The 21,464-nt window shown below is 41.9% G+C and overlaps 2 protein-coding genes across 4 annotated transcripts; one reads left to right on the top strand and one right to left on the bottom strand.

The window, feature by feature from the left end:
* Window positions 1-441: 441 nt before the first annotated feature.
* Window positions 442-17,771, bottom strand: METTL9 (methyltransferase like 9). 2 transcript variants are annotated; one of them, XM_027900207.1, is made up of 5 exons: window positions 17,324-17,771; window positions 13,145-13,335; window positions 10,669-10,878; window positions 10,047-10,231; window positions 442-1,171 (listed from the first exon to the last, which is right to left on the bottom strand). In XM_027900207.1, exons 1-5 carry the CDS (start codon window positions 17,495-17,497, stop codon window positions 966-968), a joined length of 966 nt encoding a protein of 321 aa, XP_027756008.1. In that variant the 5' UTR covers window positions 17,498-17,771; the 3' UTR covers window positions 442-965. The 2 variants fall into 2 exon arrangements, with proteins under 2 accessions (XP_027756008.1, XP_027756009.1); XM_027900208.1 differs by having other exon boundaries at window positions 442-1,168.
* Window positions 1,636-6,747, top strand: IGSF6 (immunoglobulin superfamily member 6). 2 transcript variants are annotated; one of them, XM_027900210.1, is made up of 6 exons: window positions 1,636-2,056; window positions 3,250-3,600; window positions 4,379-4,485; window positions 5,090-5,134; window positions 5,794-5,877; window positions 6,265-6,747. In XM_027900210.1, exons 1-6 carry the CDS (start codon window positions 1,990-1,992, stop codon window positions 6,301-6,303), a joined length of 693 nt encoding a protein of 230 aa, XP_027756011.1. In that variant the 5' UTR covers window positions 1,636-1,989; the 3' UTR covers window positions 6,304-6,747. The 2 variants fall into 2 exon arrangements, with proteins under 2 accessions (XP_027756011.1, XP_027756010.1); XM_027900209.1 differs by lacking the exon at window positions 5,090-5,134 and having other exon boundaries at window positions 1,637-2,056.
* Window positions 17,772-21,464: the final 3,693 nt, after the last annotated feature.

Here is a 21,464-nt window from a genome sequence, read left to right as displayed (position 1 = left end):
TAGTGCTCCTGAAGAAAATGTCTCAAGCTAGCAAAACCCTCACAATCAAGTCCCCAGGGCCTGATCCTCAGAGGCAGCTGGACTCACAGAACTCAAAAGAAACTGCCTGCAAGTTTTTAGAGCTGAAAACAATTGGGAACAACTTGCTTAGAGAGCTCGTTATTAAACCCACCCTTTTAAAGTGCAGTTTTGGCAAGTCCTACCATAACCCCCACCTTTAGCTGGGAGATGGCACATGCAAAAGCAGTGAGAATTCATGAGGCTTTGAGAGGAACATAAAGGAAACCCAACCAAAAGTGAGACATTTTTTGTGGACTGTTATCCCTTCAAACAATAATCAAATGGGCTGCTGCTGAAAACTTGCTTCTCAACACAAAGAGCAGTTGCTGCAGGTAAGTGTGGCTGTGGTTACAAAAAAGAACACAAAAGTTAATGCAAAAGTCATCTCAAAAAAGTTTATTAGCATGATTAAAAACGTGAAGAATGACAGTAAGAAAGTAACTTAGCATGGAAGAATATCCATTTTAACAGTTTTTATTCAACAAGGCTGGAACTGAATGGGTAACTTTATTGCCAGATTTTGCTTGATTTCTTTAACAGTTCACACTGTATCAGTTTCACCATTATTAGGAATATTGCTTTTGTTTGGATCTGATCCCTGTTGCAGGTAAATATAAAAAAATATCCCCCATTGCTGCTGGATTGCAGAATGCATTGTTGGTTTAAGAGCAGGTAAAAAAGAAATTCTCAATGGAGGAGTCTGTTTAAAAAACAACCTTTCCCCCCCCCCCCCCAATCACACTACAAAGAAATACATTAGTATTTTGGCCTTTAAATTTCTTACACGGTATTCATTTAGCACGGCAATCCCAAAAATTCCCTCCCTTTAAGTAACCATAAATCAAAACCCTCTTTCAGAGGCTGCTGCTCCTCGGGTTAGATTCTGGGGGTTTCCTTCAGACACCTTACACTGGCTTGAGGACGAAGACAGCGTCGTCCAGCACGTAGTAGTCATTGTACATGTCCCCCTCGCAAAGGTATGGCAGTCTGGTGAAAGCCTCGATGGCAAAACCAGCTTTGCTGAAAACTTCTGGCAGGCTGTTCACCTGCTCTTCCCAAGTCTGCCCTTTGATTTCCAAAACTTCGGAGGGCTTTTCCCACTTGCCACCTACTGAGGAAACAGAACAGTTTTGTTTCAGTCATAAAGCAAACTTGACAGTGTTGTGTTTTCTTACAGAAAGCATAATTACACTGATTATGTTCCACGCCACTCCACACAGGAGGCTGACAAGCCACTTGTAGACCTGTTGCAAGATCAGTTCAAGTTTTTTTCCTGGTGTACAAAAGCAGCAGCTTCTCAAGGTTATCTTTTGTTAAATCTTTAACTAACAGTTCCAAGAGTGGCTAAAAGGTACCTTCCACTGCCGAGGCTGGTGTTCAGCAGACATGGACAAACAATTTAATAATGCTATTTTCCACCTCTGTAACATTCCTTATGCCCACTGTCTGGCCTAAGATGGCTGCAGGTAATTACAGTAAACAGAATCAGCAAGTTGAAAATGATGACTGGCTGAGAAGCTTCCTCCACATGACAGTGGATGGCTACAGAATCTTTGTGCCTCCAGTGGCCACCTACCAGCTGACACGGTAGGGACTGCTGAGGGTCACAGCTATAAAAAAGCCAAGCACCTTCCACCATGCTGGAGAACATGCTACTGGTTATATCCAATGAAACAATCTGAAGGATTATAGGTATGACTCTCTGAAGTTCAAAATTTCAAATTCTTCCCTCATTTTTCGAGCAGTGTCATGCACAACACCCAAAAGCTTTCTGGTTTGTTCTGTTTTTAACCAGCCTGCTAAATGCAGGAGTAAACACCCTTCTAAACAGGAAGTTCTACATCTTGTGATTCAGACAGTTCTGCAACTCCAAACATTTCCTAAGTTCCTCTTCCTTCAAGCAGAATCATTTCCAGAGAGATACAAGAAATGGCACCTTTCAACAAACTAAAAAATGTGCTAGTGCTGGCGTTTGACTGGATTCTGTACAGTGCTGGTAAGACCTCTTTTAAATTTCTTACATTTTCTCATGTAACAGCAGTTAAACAAGACTGAGAATTTTGTGGTGACGATTTGCAATAGAGCTATAAAATAAGAGCAGTGAAAAGTTCCTCTGTGAATCAAGTTAATTTCTACTATCTTCACACAACTTCCAAGTTAAACAACTGCTAGCAAACGCCTTTTCTTGCAAAACTCTGAAATGCTCACGTAAGCTGCGATTTCTGAGTCAAACCTTACTGTCCTTCCCTGCTCAGAACACTCCAGCAGCAGCCTGACCTCGGTGTAACTGTGCTGCTTTGGGAGGAGGGTTTGGGGAGCTCAGTGCCTACAGGAGGAGGGTTTGGGGAGCTCAGCAGGCAGTGCCTACAGGACCTGAGGCCACGGAGTCCTGCCCTGCAAAGCCACCAGAGCCCTGGCTAAGGTGGAAGAGGGGAGGGGATCAACTGCAGAAGCACAAGGTGCTGCCTTTCACCACACAGCGAGCAAGGACACCCACAACTTACATTGTTACAATCTGCAGATTGCTGGGGAATGGCTCTGATGTTGATCTGACACAGAATGAGAGTTTCACTTTATTCCTGTACAAGTCACAGACGCTGAATCTGCCTGGATTCGGTGAGCAAAATGATGAAGGGCCAATGCTGACTGCTCACCACAGACAGATATAGAAAAGGATGCTGTGAAGCTACTACCTTCATTTTCAGTGCAATAATCTTATCAAATAACTATGCCATTTATTTGAATAAAATTTAAATATACTGAAACAGTATTTACATTATGGATTTCAATAAGGACTTAAAAAAAAAAAATCTCCCAGATCAGTCATATTAAACCTTACCTTTCAGTTCCTTAATTAGAATTCTCTGATTAACCTTCCTGTTTTCTCTGCACATATCTTTAAATGTCAGAACTAACAAGTACTATTATTATCCTTAGAAATCCAGAGTCAATATATGTGATGAAGTGGAAGAATATCTAGGAACTATTGTGAATTCTAATCAATGTTATGAAGTTGCTAAATTATAAATGCCTCAGTTTATGACATTTCCACTGCCTGCCATCAGGTTGCCTTGCTTGACTCGGATCAGGAACAGTGGAGAGAGAAAGCCCTGCAGAAATGCTCTGTACTGCAGATTGTACCTTGCTCTTTAACTGTCCCTCACATCACCAATCGCTCCCTCTCAACAGGTGTTCCAGACAACTGCCAAGTCACTGTAACACAGCCCAGAGTTCAGGAAGCTGATTCCTCCACGGACAGTGTGGTCCTAACATGTGCTTTCTCTGCCTCTGGATGCTCCCAGTCCCCACTTGAAGTTCTGTGGTTTCGCTTTTTAACCAACACACATCAGGATTTGTGCACTCCTGGATGCGCAGACCAGCAGAAGTACAAAGTACATTTATCAGAAAGCAGCACTTCACTTGAGATCAAAAACCTGACTGTAGAAGACAGTGCTGTTTATATCTGTGGAATTGCCTTCTCAGATTCACATTCACCCCGTTCCAAACAAACAGGAGATGGAACAGTACTGATGAAAACAGGTCAGTTGTTCATTCCCTCTTAACAAAGCTTCTTAGAAGACACAAATTACCTTTTCTAAACACTCTATTTCTACTTTCAAGAATGACATTTAAGATGGAAATACCAACAAACCCGTTAGGAGTAGTGTGACTACATTAAAATGTTAATAGGAAAACCATTCTACAAATAAGCATCTCAGCCTCGTTTGCTAATTAAGACTGTTCTGTCACAGGATGCAAATGACCAGAACTCCACAAAAGAAAGAAGTTTTGTACTGCTGCTGCCTAACCATGCTCTACAGCCTCTTACATAAGGGCTTTAATGAAAATCAGAAGGGAAGTACCAACAGAAAAAATGGGAAGTACAGAAACACATATTTAGCAACCATACGTGCAGCAGAGAGCAGGGTCTGGCCCAGGGGTTCACTGTATCAACCTGAGACAAAGGTTTCAGTTCTAAACCTTTTGCATGCTAAAATACAATTCCAGAACAGAAGTCTGTGAGCTTTACTCAGAGGTACCTCTACAAGAGCAGAAAACTGGATTCCATTCTCTCTCTACCCCTAAAGAAAGGGTTCATAATCAAAACTAACAGGTTCTCCACTGCCCTTGCAAAATCTGGGGAAACAAAATGATCTCACTGAGGAATTTAGACCAAAAATGACCCAGAAAAATATTGATGAGTGTCAGGTTTTTTAATTGCTCAGAGGAAGGGGGGTGGAATGCAGAACTTTAAGAAAATGATGTGAATCAGAAGAACTGTCCTTTATTCTAACACTCACTTTTAATAATGGAGCAGGAGCACAGCAGAGCAGTGGGAAACTCGCCTTCACCTCCATGACCATCATCTCAGCCCTGCTGTTCGTGTACAGCTCTGCTGTGTTCACCTTCTTTGCGGTCTACAAGGTAGGCTCAGGAGGGTATTTCTGATCTTCATTTTGCAAATCTGTGCAGTTTTAACCTCTCCATAAGGAGATTAAAAACACCTTCCCGGATTTCATAACGTTTATGGTTGTTTTAAAGAGGTGGCTGGTTGAAGTTCATGTGCTGCACACGTTTAGGAACTTTTGTGTGGCACAGGCCTGGACTCAACAGCAACCACATTTTCTTTTTTCAGGGAAGTGTCTAAAAGAAATGGTATTCTGAAGTTACAGTTACCCTGAGAGTATTAATCAGGAGATTATCAACACACTCAAAAAGCAAAACTAGGAATTTCCATTGTAAGTCATCAATTCTCTGGATTAATTTCCAGTAAAAGGAAAATAATTTGAATTTCCTGTCAAAATAAAGTTGTGTCTCAGGCAGGTCCCACTGTACTCAAAGCAAAAATACTTGCAGTATCCACTACCAGAAGCTAAAAAAGGCCTCACACAGGCAAAAATGTCTGATTTTTACAATGACACAAACTGATCTAATGAATCTACAAACTGACATTGTAGAAGGGCAACACTTTTAACTGTTCTGCTTGCTTCCCTTCTTCTGTTTTAATTGGTTTTTCTTTTCCCTCCAGTTAAAACCAAAGCTGCTAAAGAAAAGTGGAAGACCAGAGAACTGTGTATGTTACCACTTCCTTTGCCCTGTCTGTCATTCAGAGCTGCTTCTTTCTGTCTTTTAAAAGTATATTGGGCATCAAATTTGTGATTAATTGATGATTCTGCTAAAGAGACATTCAAAGCTCTTCAGGCTTCACTTTAGATTTGTACAAAACTAGTTACGAGCTTATATTTAACTGATTTTAACTAATTAGTTGATTCATTTTTAACACACTGGATACAGGATAAAGTTAATGTGTGTAAAGGCCATCTCTACCACATAGGTTTTAAGTAAATTTTGTTCAAGCTTCTGAAAAGATGTTGCTAATAATTTTTTGTTTCTTTAAATAATCCATTTAAAGAAGTATTTAAAACAATTCTATTAAGAATCTCTGTCCCCATGTATCCTTGAGTAATAAACCTGAAGCCATACATTTAAATACCCATTAAAGAAGGTTTGTTTTCTTACATATCTTTCCTTTCCTTATGTATGTTAAGTAATGCAATAGTAATGTAATTTATAACCCTTCTGCCTGCCAAACCATGTACTTTTAGAGTGTTATTTAGTAATGCTCCAAAAGACATAGTCAGGTAAAAATGCAGAACTTATCAAAGCTAGAAAAACATGTTTCCCACAACTTAAAACGTTGCAATAATCTAAAATGCTTTTAATAATTTGCAGAAAATAAATAGTGGACGGAAAGTTTTTCAAGCAATTGCCCAAGAACTTCAAAAGCACAGGTTTGCTGAGCACTGCCAACAGCCTGTAAGTATCTACCCACCCATACCAAAATTTATGGGGAACCAACATTTTTTGAGAGTATACCCTTCATATATCCTCTGGAAATAGACTTTTCTTTTTTAAAGTTGATAAAGGCCTAAAAAAGAATTCTGCACAACAGTCAAAGACACTGTAAAAGCATTATAAATGACCACACATAGACAATTTTATATATATATATATATATATATATATATATATATATATATATGATACTATATAACTTATAAAATATATGCATGGACATTTAAAAATGAAACTTCCATTAATTTGTATTTTGCCAAGATGAGGTTCGCCTCAAAAAATAAATTCTGCCTTTATATAAAAAAAAAATCACATCAGTCGGAAAATCCTTCTGCATTTTTCCTTCAGGATAACCTGGAAGATGACACTGTTTACCAGAACAGATGAGCACGTGCAGCACTTCAGGCCTGGTCAGTGTCTGCTGTGCAAGCAAAGGGGCAGCTGAAGAAGTGAAGCTTTTTCTCAGATCTCCTTTGCTTTAAAGGGAGGTGAAGGGCTCTGCCCTGCAAGGTTTCCTCAGGAGGATTTTCTGAACAGCTCACCAAACCCCAGGGCACTGTGCATTACCCCTGTGTTACAGAGTCCACTGTCCATGCTGCAGGAATGAGAACTGTGGGAAAACGGTCCCTCTCTCATGAGACAACTGCTGATGCTTCAGAAAAATTTCTTTTTTCAGTTTAGGTTTAATTCTATGTGTTTTTTTTTTTTCCTTTTTACTTAAACTTATATGTATTCTTTTGATATGAATTGAGCATTTGTGAAAGATGTATGATAATTGACAGCAACAGAAAATAAACTTGTTTCATAGGTGAAATTCTGGGTTTAGTCCTGTTAATGTGATAGTTACTGATGTAAAATAGACAGACCAGCAGCTGCAGAGCCCTAACAGAGCAAACCCTGTGTATTAGACAGGCAAGCAGAAAAAAATGACAATATGAACACATATACTATCATGGCAAAGCTCATTTGGGATGGGAGTTTCTTCCTAGGCTCTCTAGGAAAGGAAAGTACTGGTCACTGTGAAAATAATTAAATAATACTAAAATTTACTTGTTGGACAAAAAATCCCCCTCTTCCAGCCCCACCATCCAAAGTCAGGATTACCTGACCAAGTTTTGCCTTTTTGTGCCTGTTCAACACAGACACAAGCACAAAACAGAACTGTATTACCCTGTCAAAGGCAGGATAATTTTTTCTTTTTTTACAGTACCTTTTCTTTCCACCCAGCCAATCTACAAAATCAGCACTTCTACAAGATATCTGCTATGATCAGGCATCCTCCCTACTAAAGAACAGCTGCATCTTTTACCATAGTTTAAATAAAGCAAGGCTTTGTTTAACAAATGAAGTGGCATTTCTCACTTCAGCGAGATGAGAACTGACAAGTGAGACAAAGCAAGAGTCCATCTCCCACAGCACTGGGTGTTTCCAGCTCCATTTAACAGCAAATGTTTCAGGAGGATGGAAAACACGCCTTTGCCTTCTCATCCCTGTCAGTCAATCACAAGGACATTGATGTGTTCAAGAAGAAAATTCCACACTCCCAGGCTGGTAGTGTTCACTACTTCTGAAATGTGGGATCTCTGACATTTTATTTTAGAGAAATTTCAACCAGTCTACTCATCCATTATCTAGTAATGACTTTTCATGTAAATATTATGTCTGCATTAGGAAATACAAAGGATTCTTATATGACCCTCTGAGATACCTGTCAAAACTATAAAGCTGTAATACTTGTTCTCATGTGACTGGTCTAACACCTTCTGACTCACCAGGCTTTCTTGGCAAATTTAGGTATGTGCAATAATTGCATGACTGCTGTTCTGCACGTTGAAAATAATGCTGAGAAGGCACAGAATTTACAGTGAAGCTACTCTGGACTCTAGGTGTCACTGTAATTCCAGAAACAGTAAGCCCAGATCTGTATTTTACTTCCTCCTCCACCTTGCTTTGTTCTATTAAAGCAAGTTTTATGTGATTCACACAGACAGTTTCCACCATTACCATCCCATTACACCACATGTAGTAACCCCAATATCTCGTATTGATTTAAATCATTTCTCCATTTCTAGAAACAGATCCTTTACATTGATCGAACACCTTGCCTGCCCCAACTCTTCTCCATTTGTTCTCCCTCCACAAAATTCACGGTTCTCTATGTGGGTCCAAGCTGGTTTTAATTAGCTGCTACAAGAAGTTACTCGAGCCATGAAATGCTCTCCTCTTTGAATGTTCCAGGTATAATTTCATTAAATATAAAGCATATGTACGTATCTGTAATTTTTTAAAATGCATCCAGTGAAACAGCTGAGCGAAAATATTGAAATTCTACAGTTGTTTTGTACATCATGAAGACAGTTTGGCAGTTCAGTGTCTTGTTTCTTCAGACTACAGTTAAACAGATCTTAAGTGGGAAAGTATCTGTGGAATGACAGTCACTTTTGTCTGTGCTAACTTGCATTGTGTATATGGGTCCACATCCACAATAGATGGCAAACAGACAAACTGAGCATGTTTTTAACTTCTAGAACATATTATGGGAATAAAACTGCCTTAAGCAAGGTGACTAATCTGCTACAAGTCACCACCACGAATAAAATACGACTTGGCTTTACAAAACACCTTACAACAGTATTTCAGCTTTCAACAAGTAGGAATGCCTAAGTTCAACAATCACAGAACAGGTTTCCAGTCCCCTGGGATTTATAAATTTTACCACTATTCTCCTCCCAGTGTACAATACAAGGGGACTTGGAACAGTTTCTTCCTTAACACTCCCTGTGGAGCCAGGGGGTTGTGCATGATCTGCCACAGGGTTACCCAACAACGTGCACAGAAGAAGGTGCAGGAGTGATTGCAAAACACTCTTGTGTTTTGAGGCTTTGAAGGCACACAAACAAAACAGCCACCCGAAGTATTTTTCAGTTTCTGCTTCTAAAAACCAGTGACACACTAGAAAGACACTGCTGGTATTTAGAATTTTAAAGGATTTCTACAGGAGGAAGTCGTGTTGTTCCACGTGACAGGAACAACAGGTTGTGACCAAATATTGTTGAAATACTGTACATGTGCATAAGGGAACCCCTCAATCCAATTTAAGACACTGCTTTTCAGAATAGTTACAAAAATTGTAAGCTTAAATATTATAGTATTCTTCATATACTATTTCTTAATCTGATGGTACTATTTTTTCCTACTTAAACCCTTTTGTCTCCCGTCTCCCACCAAAATCCCCCTGCCATATAAAAAGAGAACACCAGATTCAGTTTGATGCATTTGTGATTGCCAGAACATTATTAGTTCTGTATTTTCTGGGCATCCATGCCTTTCCACAGACAAGTCTTAATACTCAAGAAGAACCAGAACCCAAACAATGACTGATGAATATCAGCCTTCTGGAATTCAAACCACCTTTAGGGTGCCTCCACTAGAATCCACCATCAGAGACATGAAAAGAAGAGTTTCTAGTCTCTTTTGAAGGTAAATCACAAGGAGAGGTTCATTTGAAAATCTCTCATGTATTTCTTTAAAATGCAATTAGGGGAAATAATCGAGTCTTGGCACTGAATTTTACTTTTTTGTGCCTGTTACTAGGACAATATAAATTAACAGAATATTAATAGTGGTTGACACTTTGTATTAGGAGGGGTCTATATTTTACTTGGAGAGCTCATGTTGGAAAGTGAATGTTTTCTCCCTATGAATTTTTAGGTGGGATTCACCTGGAACACTTGAAACAGTTTGAGCTGAGCTGTTTTATTCAGCATTAGTTCTGATAGTTTTGCTTAGTGGGTCACACGAGACAACTGGGGTTACCTAGAGCTGAAGGGCCCTAATCAGAGAGCAGTTTTCCCATGTTACTCCAATGTGGTAACTTGCAGAACAGGATCTGTGACTTCAACATTTGAGCTTTTCGTGTGTGCCAACAATGTATGCTGGTGAACTAAGTAAGCAGCTTACATCATGTGGCCTATTTACCTATGATTTCATACTCCTGAATATGCCCCGTGCAAGTTATTCACAAAAAAATCAAATAGGAGCATGCCATTTATTAAACATTTAATTTGGAATGCTATATCCTACAGAAGTTTTCTTTACCTGCCTAAATAACTGTTAATCTGTGTACTTACCATTTTCCACATAGGGGTGAAATGGCAGAACCAGTGCTAGAATGACTCTGCCTTTGGTTGGCTCCACTACACTTCTAATATCCTTTAATAGAGTCAGTGGTTGATCACAGCGGTCCAGCAAATTCAAACAGCTGATAACATCATACTGAAATCCTGTGTTTTGCCATTCATTTACACCAAGCACCCTAAAAAAGGAAAGAAAAACAGAGATGGTCTGTTAAAAATGAGCTGAGTTCAGAGAACCACTGAATACAAAAATTCCCTGTGGATGTGCTGGTTCTGCAGGTAAGGTCAGCCACTCAGGCAATGAGAAGAGACAGACAGGATCCCTTCTGGTCTTTTGGAAAAGAAAACTAAATCAGTGATCAGCATGGCTATATATCCAGTCCTGTGAACCTTTATACTGCCTTACAATCATCAGGCAATAAAGGAGACAAAAAACACCACTGGCCAGAGGGAACATCAGATGTGTTTGTTTTCCTGCTTTTGTACAGATTAACCTTTTCCATAGCAATCAGTAAAGGAACTGACTGAAAATACTGAACGTTCATTAAATATCACAAATAGATCACTTTGCTGTAGTGTCTGATATAAAGGATGTAGGAAGTGTTTGGTGCCATACCTGTATTTCTTCTTCTGAAGCTGCCATATCATCGTTTCAGACAGTTCAGTGGCATAGATTTCTTCAAAGTGAGGGCTCATGACTTTAGTGACTTCTCCATCCCCAGCCCCTAAATCAAGCAGTCTGTGGGATTTCCATTCAGGATTTATTTTAAGCAGTCTTTGAAATTGTTCTGGGGAGAACACAAACATTGAGCCCCTTCCCAGCAGCCTGAAATGTGAAAAATGAGAAATGACCGATTTTGTACAAACTTTAACAGGACAGACAATGAAGGAATTTACAATGTGCTTCGGCAGGAAATAGTCAAACATAATAGTAGACAAGGTCACTGCTCAGATAAATTGTAAATCCAGTTCAACTTGCCTTGCACTTGTCAGAGATCAAACACTCAGCCACATGCAGTTACAGTGGTTAAGACTTCAGGAGGAATTTGATTAAGTAAGGAAGAGCTCATGGGGTGCAGCTCAAGAAAATGATCATATTTGAAAAAAGAGGAAGGGGGGGGAAAGAGAAGGAAAGATAAAGGCTGAACCTTATTTGTTACATTTGCAGTTTTGAATCTCTGCCACCAACCTTAAAAAAAAAAAAAAGAGAAGTAACAGAGGAAATAAAATGGCTGCAGACACAGGATTATGCACAATGAATAAGGAATAGGATGTGGAACTAGGAGGGAAGCCAGGGAACAAACTTAAAGAAAGGACGGGGGTAACACTGCTGGAGGGGCAAAAGAGGGTTTTTTAAATTCTATTCTACAATGGATTTGCTGCTATCTGCAGATCAACATGAAAAGCCATGGAATAGAAAATAGGCAACTCATTAAGGAATTGGGTAGAGGTGACAGTTGGATTCCTTATGGATCAAGTCAATGACATCCCCGCCCACAACTGTTTGAAGACTCCACAGTGACACCTTTCAGCTGTCAGAGCAGAATTCAGATGATGAAACAGTTACAAGAACAAGGAGAGGAAAAAGAACTGGTCAGTAATAGACTGCAGGTAGATAAATACTATTCTTTAAACTACTGTTGGGTAGCAGGTTAAACTTAAAGACAATGAACAGGGGAAAAAAGCAAACAGAAAAAAGGTAAACAAAGATATGAAGAATCAAAGAATTAAAATTGTGAAAAGGAGGTGGCCTAGGAAAGACTGACTATACTAAAAAACAAAAAAAAAAGGTTAGAGTATGCAAAGTCATATTGAAAAAACTAAAGGAGGATATCAAATGTATAAAAATAAACAGACCACATCCAATTTAAGGAGAGCCCCCTTGCAGCACACTTGTGTCAGTCCACACTGTATAATTGGCTCATAGCTATTATTCCTAACAGCATTATGAGGTGTTATTCAAAGCCCTGAAGAGCCTTTGAAAAAAAAAAAAAAAAAGGAAGAGAAGAGACCAAAGGAACCTTTATATACAGCTACACATAACTAAGAACACCACAGGGAAGCTCATAAAGTCATCTGGGTAGAAAATAAGGAAAAAGTCTATTTTTCTAGCCTTAGCAGACAGCTCCTATCATATCAGGCTGTGCAGAAGCATGCAGTAGGTGCAGAGGTGAGGATGGTGGAGAAATTGCCTAAATGTAACAAAATGCATTCTTTGTAACAGATAAGCTGTGAAACGCATGTCTGAGTGGGGTGACGTGAGCAAAAAAAGGCACTGACTTCTTGGGAAGAAATCCTAAATCACCCATGAACAGCTGAACTCCCCTGCAGCTACAAGAGATGCAATCAGAATAAGAAAATATTGTTTTATCAGCTTATGTTTTCCTGCGTTCCTGATGTTCCATCAGTCAAATGTGTTACATCAGAGGTTACCTGTTCAAGTCCAGCTTACACACAAACTGAGGTGGAACTGTTTTACAGACTCAGAGAAAGGACAGGACTCCACATTAATGTCACCAGACTCAACACTTGGCCAGCTCTGCACTGTTCACAACGTGCCATGATTCGCAGCGGGCACACACACACTCTCCAGGAAAAAGAGCTTTAGGTGCAATCCAGGACTGAGTGGATACAGCCACCACCAAGGACAACCCCAACAGCAGCTGACACGAACACGGCAGCAGGGAAAGGGAAAGGGAAAGGGAAAGGGAAAGGGAAAGGGAAAGGGAAAGGGAAAGGGAAAGGGAAAGGGAAAGGGAAAGGGAAAGGGCAAGGTGGGGAGGGAAGAAAGCAGAGGGAAGAGACACAGAGAGAACCACCACTCTCTTAGTTAGAAGGAAATTAATAAAAGTAATTGTTGTAAGATACAATTAGAGTCCTCTGTCTTTTATTAATCACAGTTACCTCCCCTGTGCCCCCCTGGAAATGGTGTTCATCAGTTAAGAGGGCTGGGCATGAAGAGCACATCTGAGACACCACAAAGGGTGAACTGCACACATTGAAAAGCTGACAGACCAAGGGGTAGGGCTGAACACTTGAAAACTCGAAATTCAAACTGTATTTAGTTTATCCAAGATTAACTTTTCACTTACCCATTGATAGATGTTCTAGACATAAAAAGGCTAAAACTGGAGGACACAATAGAGTGATAGAGCTGGATAAACAGCCAGCCTGACTTCTCAATGCTGTTGTTTAAGAAGATCTGTGTTCCTTGGTCAAGGTAACTCTGGACAAAAATGGGCTGAAGGGATTCAGACAACTGTTCTGTGTTGCAGACATACCACTAGAGAAAGAGATAAAGCATCATTAAAAGGTTCAGCAAGATAAAACCAGAACTAGTTAAAATTAATACATGGAAAGCTACTATCAATTTTCCTAAATATAAAAATGTAGTTTTTGCTACAGATTTTTCAACAAACTTCAGGATTAAGTTCATGTAGAATTGTAACAAAGCAAGGAACCATTTACTTGCTAAGAAATACTGTTTTTAATTTTTGTCTTAATCATTACCCTGTACTTTGAAGAGATCTATAAAATAAATTCCCTAGAAAGCAAACACAGCTCCTCTAGGGAACAGCATCACTCCAATAAAACAGTATGAAGTGGGACTTTTCCCTAGGCATCATCTGAAGAGAGATCAGCAAGTATACTTCCAATATTTTTCAAGGAAAGAAAGAAGACAAAGAATCCAATATGTACATTAGACCACTGCTTGTCTGTCTTACAGCTGAACTATGTTTTTGCACTTACCAGTGCCAACAAGCAGATCCACAAGTCTTTCAAACAGTTTTATCTATGAAACTCCTTCTTTAAAACCTTGCAGAACAAGGCAAACCTGCAGAAATTCTGACATTTTAGGACCCTCACGGTCACCTTTTGTACCTCCAGCAAATCCCTCCAATGCTGCAGTGTTCTGGAATGTCAGCATTGATAATAAAATTCAAAAGGCTGCTCATTGCTAGGTTCCAGTGTCAAGCTTAAAGCCCCCTCAACTTGATATTCAAAAGTTATTAAAGTTTCAAAAGCAATTTTAATTAGGAAGGGCACTATTATTTCTCACTCTCCTACACTTATGTGGAGTTATTGTCAATCCTTCTCACAGAATGCCATCGTGTCTCTTTTATTACAATCAAGAATTATTCCCTACAGCCAACACCATCTTATCTCCCCCTTGGATCTTGCAATAATGTTCCTTAATGTGGCTGTGTGAGTTCATTGTGCACACAGGCAGTTGGGAGTATCCTAAAGAGAAAGGGAGAGTTTGAATAGAACCCTGTAAAAATTACACATGGAAGGGCAGAAACAATCAGCTGGGGGAACTCCCCAAAGATTTCACACCTAAGACACTATGAAAACATGTGCTCATATCCTGATCCCTTCCCATTTGTTTGCCTTGTTGGGAGAGGAACGTTCACTTAGTGCAGGTTTACAGGGGGTTCAGCACAGCAGGACTCCCAGTCATTACTGTGATGCAAATACCAACGGGGCAGGATCCTTGTTCCAGTGTCTGCTGCTTCACAGCAGCAGTGCCAGCAAGCAGAGGGGAGCAGGGAGCTGCACCAAGGTCACTGTGCCAGATTCATCAACAGGGGCTCTGTCAAACACTGGCCCAAAGTAGCAAGGGATGTTCAGACTCTTCAGCTGAGGAGCAAACTCAAACTTGTGCCTGCTCAGGTTTACTTTGAAAACCACCTGACTAATGGGTGCACTTGTGGCAGAATGAGGCTCTGGACTGTGCTTTCAAACACTCTTGTAGGGAGCACAAGTGAGTGATCCTTTCCCCTAAAAAACAGATTTTGAGCAAGTTTGTCCCCCATGATGGAACCTGGCACAGGGATCCCCCAGAGTGCTGATTTCCCACTTTAGGTGTTTTCTCCCTGCAGCGCAGCAGCAGTTAAAGGAATCAGCACCGTCCAGGGATTCCCAGAAGGAATCCTTAGTGGGTCATGAGAAACCACTAAAGCAGCAGCCTGGTTACTTTGTCCATTCATCTTCAGAAGCAAATGTCAAGAGCCTGGAAGGAGCAAACAACCCCAAGGAGCTGCAGAGCAGGCTGGGAGGTGTGTCAGGTGCACTCATGAGGCTGCTCCCTCTCTACACTGAACAGGTTTGGTGTGGCTCAGATGATTTGCCTTTTGCAACGTGTTGCCATTTCCAATCCAGAAGAAAACACTCAACTATCAAAGCTTTGTTCATACACCTTAGGGTTCTGCACTGAACTGCCGCCTGTAGTTCCACTGAAAAACAACAGTCCTGCAATTCTGGTCTTAAGACTTCTAAGTATTGACATAAGCACTGGCAGAAGGATGATGGTGACAACTAACATAACCTTGTTTCCAGAAACTGGGCTTTATCCACAGATCTCCTCTAATTTCTATATGGTTTAGTGGGCATGGTGGCACTCAGTCAAAGGCTGAACTTGATGATCTTGGAGTTCTTTTCCAACCTTAAGGACTCGTGATTCTACAATTCCCTATGGATAATCCTGCCAATAAGGTTATTGACAAATACCTATACAAGACTAGCAAATAACAGAAATTATAGCAAACTGTAAGAAGAAAAAAACCCACAAATTTCAAATGAAAAAAAATGGTGAAAAACAGCTTAACTCTGGAACTATCTCCTCAGAGCACAAACTGCTTTTGTTTTCATCCATGTACAATATATGAAAGACCACTAGTTTCATGAGAGAAAGTGTGTCAGTCTTTCATATCTTTTCAGATTGTTAAGACTTTTGTTATAATAAAAGTTATAATCATCACAACTCTTGCCTAATATTAGTAGAAGGATGAACAAGTTCTCTAGATAATTTGCATGAAACTAATTAAGTCAGTAAAACCGCAAAGTTCCAGGGGTCTCAAGCTGCAATCCTTACTTATGAGTAATCCCACAAACTCAGTAATTGTAAATCTTACTAAACACACTTAAAAAAATATCAATACTCTACATTTCAAATCTAGATCCAATAAAATAGAAATGGAGATTATCCACTGCAGACCATCTACCTGTGAATGACATGATCACCTCCATAACACATTTCCCTGGTTGACTGGTCTTCCTAGTAATTTTTAACAACACAAAAGACTCAGATTTTCTTTGTTCACCAGAAGGAAGTTTTTTTCCCGTAAACCTAAATTCTACTTTTCTTTGTATTTATGTAATGAATGAACCACACATGTATTAAACCCCAGTGATAAATCCTCTCACTGGCAAGATTCTGGATGTCAATGCCCACCCTGAGCGCTAAGAACCTGCAGCAATGGGTCAGCTTGAAGAATTATGGTGCAGAACCATAATAAACCCTTTGTACAGCAGTGCTCAAGTGTTTATGCTGTGTCTTCTTCGATAGCTCAGCTCTGCATATTTTACCTACATTAAGCTTCCATCTCCCTTCCCCAATAAGTTTTTATTAGCCCCTCTAACTCCTGTCAGATTTTCAGTTGCATTGTGCCAAAACGTAGAACGCGTTTGAACATATTCCAAATGAAATCTATCACATAACCACAGCATTGTAAGGGCACAGCCCCTGACTTCTCCACAAGACACTGACCCATGTGCCTACACTGCCCCAATATAGCACTTAACCTTTTATTGCAGTCGGATCACATTGCAATAACTCATTCCCAGCTTGCCACCTCCTACCGCTCCGAGGCCTCTGTGAGCTTCGCAGTTCCCTACTTTGTTTGTTTTCCTCTGGACGCACCAGTGCTGATGACAAACATCCCTGCGATTACAAACCCACCCCCCTCCGCACCACCACCTGCAGACTTCACGGGAGCCTCTCACAGGGCTCAGCGGGACACACCGGGGGATACATCCACTCACCGGGATGCACTCACCGGGGGGTACATCCACAAACCGCGGCCGCACCTCCCCCGGGAGCAGCCCTGGCCCCGACCCGCCGCGTTCCCGGGGCCGGGACCCGGCGCTGCTCCCCCCGCCGGGCTCTCCCCGAGCCCCCGCCGCCCCTCAGCGCCAGTCCCGCCCCGTGCCCCCCGGCGGGCTCCGGGGCGCGTCCCACACGGGGGGCACACGGCAACTTTCTCACCGGAGCGCCGAGCAGTTCCCTCTCTTTGTCTGCGCTGCCCGGCCCGGAGCCCCCTCAGCCCGCACCGGGGGCTCCGCTCCCGCCGCCGCTCCCTCCCGCCGGACCCCCGGCCCTGCCCCGCGGGGCTCCCCGGGAGCGGGGGGGGTCCCTGTGCCGCCCCCGCCCGCCGCGCTGAGGGGAGGCAGGGGCGGGCAGGGCGGCCCGGCCGCCGCCGGGGCTGTACCTGGTGGTTCTCCCTGGCGCCCGGGGCTGGCTGGCGGTGGCTGCCCATCATATTCACGTAGAGGGACCTGGATAAAGGGCTCCGCAGGTAGCGGGCAGGGCCAGCCCACATCGTCCTCCGGAGCACCCACAGGAGCAAGGTGTAGCAGCCCAGCCAGCACAGCCACCGTCTCATGGGGAAGGGGCGCGCTCAGCCCCGCGCGGCGCCGCCGCCCCCCCGCTCCATGGCAGCGGCGGCTCCGCTCGGGGCCCGCGCGGAACGCGCCGCCGCGGCAGCGGGGCCCGCCCGGACGCCTTCGCTGCGACACGCCGGGGCCTGGCGCGCACCCGCTCCCTCCCTCTCCCTCCCTCCCGCGCCAATGGCCGGGCGGGCGGGGCCGCGTTCGAGCCGGAGCGGGGCAGGGCGGGGCGGGGCGGGGCGGGCTGGCGGCGGCGGCTCGGCCGGGCCCCTCCTTCCTCCCCGCCCCGCGCACCGCTGGCGGCGGCGGCGGCCCCTCGGCGGGGCTCGCGCACGTGCCCGGAGCCGCCCTGTCACCCCGGTGCGCGTGCGCAGAGCGGGGCTGAGGGACGGGGACCCCCCCGGGGCCGGGGCTGAGGGAGCCACGGGAACAGCGAACCGACTCGGTGGGAAAAGAGCTCCATCGAGGGACCATCGAGGGACCATCGAGGCCGACCTGCGTCCCAACACCACCGGCACTGAGTGCCACATCCGCTCTTTCCTTAAACACCTCGAGGGACGGTGACTCCACCACCTGCCTCGGCAGCCCCTTCCAATGTCTAATCACCCTTTCTGCGAGGAAACGCTTCCTAATGTCCAACCTAAACCTCCCCTGGCACAGCTTAAGACTGTGTCCTCTGGTCCTGGTGCTTGTAGAGAGCAACAAGGCCCCCCGAGCCGCCTTTTCTCCAGGCCGCTCCTCATCAGAATTGTGCTCCAGACCCCCAGATGCTTTTTAAACAGACATCTTCTTGCAATGTATAAACAAAAAAAAAAAAAACAAAACCAAACTGTTTCAGGATGTAGCTCACAGGGAAACGTACCTTAATTTTATCACATCGAAAATACAGATAACTGATTGCATACCAAATAAATTAAGAAATACACTTGCTTTTTAGCCTACAACCTGGGTTTGTTTTAATGAGATTTCCCAAAGTTCCTACCCAGCATTACATTAATATTCTAATGCACTAGTTGTATACTCAGCATATTTTTCTCTTGACAGGCTATAAAGAACTCACTATTCATACATATTTAGGTAATAATTTTGATGTATTGTTATTTGCGTATGGGCTGGTGGAGTGGTAACCAATTGCTGGACAACCTCAGAAAACTATTTGTTGTGTAAGTGTATTGCTTTATCATTCAAAGCAATTAGTGTGCTGAGAGGGGATTTCCACAAAAAATCGAACCTTTTTTTTTCTGTTTTCTCCCCAACTATTTGGATAGTGCTTTTTTTTTCTTTCTCTTGATGGAAAATATCTATAATCGAATACCTGAAGTCCCAAAGATCCCCAAACACACCCAAAGGCTTTAACAGAGGAGGTATTTTTTCGTGGTGATCCCAAGGAGTCTGGCTTCTGGAGCAGGGTTGGAGACAGGACTGGCTGCTCAGCCTCACCAAGTCTAAAATGTAAACCTTCAGTTCTCCTGATAACACACTCTGATAAAACAACTTTCCCTCCTATTATTTAAACATTAGTAAGAAAGTGATTACCACAAAGAGGTCTTTAAGGTAAACACTGATAGGGATCTAAAATCCTCTCCCCCCAAGGGTAACCCAGGAAGCCCAGTCGTGAGTCTGTCCAAGCTCTTTAACTCCCACCATTCTCACTGTGTGTTCCTTTACAAAACCAGCTGGGATTCTTTTGCCTCCATGTACTACTGAGCTTTTTTTCCCTGAGCTGGCTTAATTCGGCAAGAATTGTGGAGATGTGGCTTATCTTAACTGCTCCTTCCTCTTCCTGCTTGTCTTTCCTGACAGCACCCATTAAGCTGTGGAACCCTATTCAAATGTAAACATCCTACTGGCCATGTCAGCATCGTATATCCATGAATTACTGAGCAGTTCCAAAATCAGAGCAGCAGATTTGAGACTGGGAAGGGCAGAACAGAGGTGGGCCTGTGAGCTCCACCAGACATTATTTTTTCCCACTTAAAGTTAAATATGCTTTGTCGTCATTTATTCAATATTTTCACTCTATCACTGCCCATATATTGCATTACTGCTGTATTAGACTAACATTCTTGAGTGTCTATTAGGTAACATCCTTTTAAATCCAGCAGGCGCTTTTACCTATTGATTTGCAATAAATAAAATTCATTCAGTGTATTAAGACCCATATTCTCAGAATTTATAGAGAAACTCTAAGAATTGGATTCAAGCCTCACATTTCTCATCCTCTGAACTTACCACAGCATTTCATATTTTATATTATACACACACTTATATCCTCTTTATCAGTTATGAGGCTATTTTAGACACTCTTAAATTATCAAGATTAAACTGAGGCATTTCTCCAGCGGTGGGAGTTCAAGCTCAGATACCATTTGCTAATAAGGAGAGAAAGCAGAGAAACCAGCTGTTGCAAGACACTGAACTTTTGCCTTTGATCATCCTTTTCTTGATTCGCGGCCAAAACCAATGATGTAGGTTTAGCAGAGGATAGCAAGGTTTAGTGGGTGACAGAGAAATGCAGAATAAGCCGTGTCAGTCACAGCACAGTGCCAACCTTCGACTCCTGTAGTAAGATACCACCCGAATTTAAAGCACTTCTAAGTCCTCTTTTGGACTGACTATCGGTGCAATGAAAGACAGTTTCTTCCCTGCCCTTATAGCAAGAGAAATAGGACAGACAAATGGCAGAATACATAATAAATTTGGAAAATTATTGGTATTTTACATATTTAGTAATCTGTATTGTATTTCTCAGATTTGCTTTCTAAACTGGTTTATTCTACAGTTGATATCCCCTATCTTCACCCTGTCTTGCTTAGACATCTTTGACTATTTACTCTTCCTGTCTTAATTCTAAAGATGCAGCAGTTTGTAGAGCTGTGCCTTCAGTCAGGTCACTCCTTACTCTTTTCTTATTTCAGCAAATTGAATGGTATTGTTACCAAACATTTTCCAAGAAAAAAACAATAATTCTGATAATTTCAAAGAATCCTTGATGTAATTTTGACTCTTAAAACCACTTATTAGATTTCCTGTTGTGCAGCACAGTACTCTTCCAGTTGCACATTGTGTTCTAATAATTTAGTATGAGAAACAAGTAAGAGTCACCTAAGAAACTCTATTTGTGGTACAATAACATTTTCCCCCATCAAAACATATATTCTACAAGGATAGGATGAACACAGCAAACTCAGGAACTACAGAAACAGTAAAGAAGACTATTTAAAGGTATTTATTACCATTTTAAAGGAACTGTCAGGGATTAGACTTTCATAGAATGAATCAAAGATTATATTAACTTAAATTTCTTCATATTTTTGTCCTTTGGCTTTCGATCCCGCCTTTCAGACACAAAATTAACACACACAACGCAGGGAATCTTTTAAAATTCAGAATCTAAACACACAGGCCGTATCTGCTCTGGTATTTGTATTTACATATCCAAGGAATATTTACATGAGTGATGCTGGAATGTGTACACAATTCCATCAGCATGTACAATGCAAATGAATAACGGCATCTCTGACAAGGCAGATAAAAACCAGATAATGCAACTTAAAACTTCACCACACTTCTGGCTTCTTACATTTTCACATAAATCTTCATATTCCTATCAAAGGGTTCATTTGGATTTGTAAATATTTAACGATGCTATCCCACTTTTTCACTCATCGCCTTGAAAGCACTTCGCACTTCAAAAAAAAAGGCAAGCAAATGATGTTATTTCTGCTCTGCAAATGTAAAAACTGAGGCTTCTAAGAATTACATTTGCCCAGGCAAAACAAAGAACAAAAACTAAATTACTATATTATGCTTAAACTACCAATTAGACTTTGGATATATTGAGGAAAAATAATATTTATTGAACAGGAATATTGTAAACAGGCTAATGTATCTATCATTACAAGCTGGGAAATAAAGACAGGACTCGATGTTTCTGAAATTTTATCTAAAAACTGGTATTTT

Source organism: Empidonax traillii, unplaced genomic scaffold (assembly GCF_003031625.1).
Source record: "Empidonax traillii isolate 1590-97213 ecotype Southwest subspecies unplaced genomic scaffold, ASM303162v1 scaffold715:size483424, whole genome shotgun sequence".
Lineage (NCBI taxonomy): Eukaryota > Metazoa > Chordata > Aves > Passeriformes > Tyrannidae > Empidonax > Empidonax traillii.
This window is presented reverse-complemented; position numbering and strand designations above follow the sequence as displayed.